At 37.7% G+C, this 5,644-nt stretch overlaps 1 protein-coding gene across 1 annotated transcript; it reads left to right on the top strand.

Annotated features, from left to right (window-relative positions):
• Nucleotides 1–4,762, top strand: LOC112037168 (tubulin beta-2 chain). Its single transcript, XM_024069987.2, is given in 5 exon segments — nt 1–127; nt 1,386–1,784; nt 2,282–2,551; nt 3,634–4,117; nt 4,119–4,762. Coding segments are annotated over 4 exon segments (1,326 nt in total). The 5' UTR covers nt 1–127; nt 1,386–1,390; the 3' UTR covers nt 4,297–4,762.
• The last annotated feature ends 882 nt before the right edge of the window (nt 4,763–5,644 follow it).

Consider the following 5,644-nt stretch of genomic DNA (forward strand, 5'->3'; position numbering starts at 1 on the left):
CTCCCCACTCTCACTCCTCCATATATAAACCTCTCCAAAGATTTCAATCTTCCCACATATCCTCATTTCTCAATTCTCACACTCTCACACCCTCACACTCTCTCAGATTTCGCTTCGTCTTCTATAGGTGAATTTCGTTGCTCTCTCTCTCTCTCTCTAGATCTAGAATCTTCGTTTGCATTGCTCAAGATCTTTTCAGATTTTGCAAATTCAATGGCTAATTAGCTTGTTTTACTGGTTTCTACGCTGAAATTTGGTTTTTGTTGATTACTGGTTGATGCTTTTAGATTTCGGCTTTCACTTCATTACATGTATTCTAGTGATTTGATTCTTTGATTGCTCATGCTTCAAGTACTTTGTTCGATTGCATTGGAATTATTTGATTTTTCTGATTGCTGAAACTTCATGGACTTTGTTTGATTGCATTGGAATTTTGTTATTTCTCTTATATGCTTCGGATTTTCTGGTAATTTGTTTTCGGTATATGAATTTTTAGAAATATTTATGTGTAATTAGAGTTTGCATTGTAGAATCACATTGTATGGAGATTTTTCGTTAGATCTGTTGATTCTTTACTATTCTGAATTCATTTTTCTTTTCTGAATAAAATTTGTCGTGTAATTTATAGCGAAATTTATCTTGTAATTCATACTAGTGCTGTTGTTAGATCACTTGCAGATCATTGGATTCACTGTCACATTGCATTGAATTCTCTGGTTGTAAGTTTTCTCACTCGATTTTTTTCATACAAGAATTTTCTATAAATTTTATGGTATATGGATATTTAGGAATATATATGTATAATTAGAGTTTGCTTTGCATTGTCACATTGTATGGAGACTTTATTTTATTTTATAAGTTCTACTGATTCCTGATTGTATTGAATAGTTTCTATCTTCTATTAATGAAATTTGTCGCAATTCATATTGTTTGCTGTGATTTTTTGCTAGATTATTTTTAGATTGCTAAATTCTCAATATATTTTCTAGAATTCGAAGTTTAATTACTTAATCGTACATTTTAGTTGGGTTTGCTTTGGTTTTAGTGAATTATGTTCAATTTGTACGGTTTAGTATCATTGGACTAGCGCTGGTGTTAGATCAATTGAGTATTATTGGATTCACTGTCACACTGCATTTAATTGAAACTTGTACAAATCTTATGATTTTGATTATTATGAGTTGCATGATTGCCTTTAATTGGATTTTGGAAAATAAGATGTCCATGATGAGTTTCAATTTATGCATTGAATTGTGTGGAAATTGGCGATTTTGATTCTTGAATTGACTGACCATACTTTAAATTATATTTATTTTAGGGACTTTTTGTTGTAATTTTACAAGAGTTTTGATAGATTTGGATTTGATCTTTTGCTTTGAATTCAGGAAAAATGAGAGAGATCCTTCATATTCAGGGTGGACAGTGTGGGAACCAGATTGGTTCCAAGTTCTGGGAGGTTGTTTGTGACGAGCATGGCATTGATCCGACTGGAAGGTACATTGGGACCTCAGAACTGCAGTTGGAACGTGTGAACGTGTATTACAATGAAGCTTCTTGTGGGAGGTTTGTGCCTCGTGCTGTGCTCATGGATTTGGAGCCTGGCACCATGGACAGTGTTCGCACTGGTCCATATGGCCAGATCTTCCGTCCGGATAACTTTGTATTTGGACAATCTGGTGCTGGAAACAACTGGGCCAAGGGGCACTATACTGAGGGTGCTGAGCTTATTGATTCTGTTCTTGATGTTGTGAGAAAGGAGGCTGAGAACTGTGACTGCCTTCAAGGTATAATTACTCTATTTGGATGTACTTTTTCTTCTGCAATTATTTTTATGAACGTATCTGTATCAGTACATTGAAGTGACAATAAATGTGTTGAAAATCTGGTGGTTTGTCTTCCGGGAGAAAGAATAAGCGTTTTTGAAGTTCTAGCAGAATATTTAGTAATTGTTCAGTTTCATTGCAAAATATGTGAGCTGCCATTAGGCTGTTTAATTCCTCTGTTGCACGAAGCCTCAAAATGCTAGAAATGCACTCAATAGGAGAATTACTGATTAGGTATTTTGGTATTGCAATGAGTGGGAAAACTAGTAGTGAATTTCTCTTTATTTGTCATCGGAAGGTTGAACAGTACTTTATCTGGTCAATTTTATTTAAGGGTAGGTAATGTATTCTGAACATAGACATGGTCTAGTGAAGATAATCACCATGAGAGCTCCAAAATTTTTATTGATTGTGTTTACGCTGTTAGGTATTTAATGATGAATTTTTTTGTACTGCAGGTTTTCAAGTGTGCCATTCTTTGGGTGGAGGAACTGGTTCTGGAATGGGTACCTTGCTTATCTCAAAAATTCGGGAGGAGTATCCTGACAGAATGATGCTCACATTCTCTGTGTTTCCTTCACCAAAGGTTTCAGATACAGTGGTTGAGCCATACAATGCTACACTTTCTGTTCATCAGCTTGTTGAGAACGCAGATGAGTGTATGGTTTTGGATAATGAGGCTTTATATGATATCTGCTTCAGGACTCTCAAGTTGACTACTCCTAGCTGTAAGTAAACCAAAAAGCTCTTGATGTGATGTATTATATGAATTTTTATTTATCAAAATGGAAATTTAATTGACTTGCTAAGTGCAAACAATCTTATCTAACTTAATTAAGGAGAGTCTTAATCTCTATCCAAATGAAATTTATGTTTTAGGATTTTTAAAGTAATATGTAGTTTTTGCTGCATATAAGTAGTGGTTCTTGGCGTTTTGTTCTGATACTTCTACATATACCCCTGTTTTTATTGGGGAAGTGATTTTTTCAATTATTTTCCAATATTTCTACGCATACCCCTGTTCTTATTTAGATGATATTTCTATTGAAAGACCCTACCCCCCCCCTCCCCTGCTGTCTACCTATCAAAAAAAGAAAAAGAAAAGTAAGAAAATGACATTACTTTTGCTTTGATTGAGAGGGGGTGGAGAAAAAGAAAAAGAAATGTCAGCATAAGATACCTATATTTTTATGGACCACACTATCTCTAATCATGAAGCTCTTTACGTATCTTGCTTGCTATTGAAAATGACATTACTCTTGCTTTAATAGATTGTTTGCTGCCTCAACCCCTGTTATGGTCTACATGTTGATGTTTGTTTTTCATTTATTTCTCCACACATTTAATTCTGGAAAGATGTCTATAGTGAAAAACTAAACCTGAGTCCCTTGATCATCACCTTAAATGGAATTTGGGGTTTCAATTAGGCAGCTTCATCTTCCAAATTTAGTACTGTATATTGTCTTTGGTTTAGTATTTGTGTGAACCTCCTGCCCCCCAAGTTAAGAAGTTACAGATGAGAATTCCAACCTTGAACAGTAATTTACTGTTACTGATGTTACTTTATATATACCATTGGTTTTAGGCATAACATTAATTATGAACGGAATTTTGATATCTGCATGTTGGAAGCAGATGGTTATTTTGTTTGTCTAATTAATTACAATTCACTCACACAGATCTCAATAAAGTTGTCTCTGCATGACTGCATACCTGGTTTATGGCAAGAAATGTTTGGCTATTAAAATTTAGTTAATGTCTTCCTTGTTATTTATTGCTGTATTAATTTGATCTTTATACCTTGTTGCAGTTGGTGACTTGAACCATTTGATCTCTGCGACCATGAGTGGTGTCACCTGCTGCCTCAGGTTCCCTGGTCAACTCAACTCTGACCTCCGAAAGCTAGCTGTTAACTTGATCCCCTTCCCTCGTCTCCACTTCTTCATGGTTGGGTTTGCACCTCTGACATCCCGTGGATCCCAGCAGTACCGTGCCCTGACTGTCCCAGAGCTGACCCAGCAAATGTGGGATTCCAAGAACATGATGTGTGCTGCTGACCCAAGGCATGGACGGTACCTCACTGCCTCTGCCATGTTTAGGGGCAAGATGAGCACCAAGGAAGTGGATGAGCAAATGATTAATGTTCAGAACAAGAACTCTTCCTACTTTGTGGAATGGATCCCTAACAATGTGAAATCAAGTGTTTGTGACATTCCACCCAGGGGGCTTTCGATGGCTTCCACCTTCATTGGAAATTCTACCTCCATCCAGGAAATGTTTAGGAGAGTGAGCGAAGAAAGCTTTCTTGCATTGGTATACCGGTGAAGGAATGGATGAGATGGAATTCACAGAAGCAGAGAGCAATATGAATGATCTTGTGTCTGAGTACCAGCAGTACCAGGATGCCACTGCGGATGAGGAAGGGGAATATGAAGATGAGGAAGTGGAAGGAATGGAGCATGAGGATATGTGAAGGTGATGTAGTGAATATTGTATAAAACCAATGCCTCATGTTGCTGCACTATGGTATAATGATGCATTAGTATTTTTACTCTATTATCTTCATGGAGAATATTTCTCACTTATTTTTGTATTGAGGGAGGTGTTAATTGGATTTGTGTTGAGGAAGATATCGGGTCCGTGAACCTCACTTGGAGAGGAGAGTATGTAAAATGTCTATTTGCTCTCCAAGTTATAGACTATTAATCGTGGTGGATGAAGCAGAAAGGTTCGGCAGTGTTTGCCTAGTAGTCATGTTTACTTTTATGTTTGTACTGAGATTTGTTTCGTTTCATCATTCCATCTAGTGTATTATATTAAGCATATTAGTTGATGTTGTTTGCTTCAGGTAATCAAGTCAATTCTGGCCAATACCAAAGTTCATTGAAAATCATCGTTTGTTGAATAATACGAAATATGTGGAAGTGGTTTTGAGTAAACAGTGTCTGTTAAAGACTGAATATAATTGCAATGGTACATATTTTTTTTTTTTTGGTAAACTGGAGCTTGTATTAAAAACTTAAGTGGATGTGCCCACTTCATTACAAATCCGATCCTGGGTCGTGCCCATTTTGTCCAAAAATAACAGGGGTACAATAACAGGGGGAGGTGTATCAAAAACAAAAAATTCCTCCTCCATTTCAGTTCCAAGTCGTGCAAGTCTGTCAGCACACTTGTTGCTCTCCCTGTAGCAATGCTTCAGCCGAGCTTGAGGGATTCTCTTCAACATGTCCCTGCATTCATCAACAAGAGGATCAATTTCACTATTAGTACCAGCTGCATTGGCAAGTACAGACACAACAGAAGAGGCATCCACTTCCACTTCCACAGCAGTAATCCCAAGGCTCAGACAAAGCCTTAGACCGTCCCTCAGCGCCCAACACTCAGCAGCAAAGCTGGAAGTAATTCCAATTGATCTAGAGTAACCACTAATCCATTCTCCATGGCAGTCTCTGATAATGCCTCCTCCACCAGCAAGACCAGAGCTTCCTAGCACAGACCCATCGGTATTCAGCTTTGTCCAAGCAACCTGCGGTTTTTTCCATCCCACAACGATCCGCACAGCTCTTGTGACCGTGGCATGATCCAACACACAGTAAAAATACTCTGCAACTTGGTTCTCCACTGTCTTATGAAGGTTAAAAGGGGATGGTTTAGCGAATAATCTCTTGTTTCGAAAAAGCCAGAGATTCCAAATTCCAAAGAGAAAAAAGGTGGCCCATTGTTGATCCTTGCCAAGCATGTGGGAGGAAGAGCAGGCATTCTTCTTCAACCACTCATCAAAACCAAGGTCAAAAGAACACCGAAGATGTGCTGGGCAG

The sequence above is a fragment of the Quercus suber genome, unplaced genomic scaffold (genome assembly GCF_002906115.3).
Source record: "Quercus suber isolate HL8 unplaced genomic scaffold, Cork oak 2.0 scaffold_544, whole genome shotgun sequence".
In the NCBI taxonomy this organism is placed as follows: Eukaryota; Viridiplantae; Streptophyta; class Magnoliopsida; order Fagales; family Fagaceae; genus Quercus; species Quercus suber.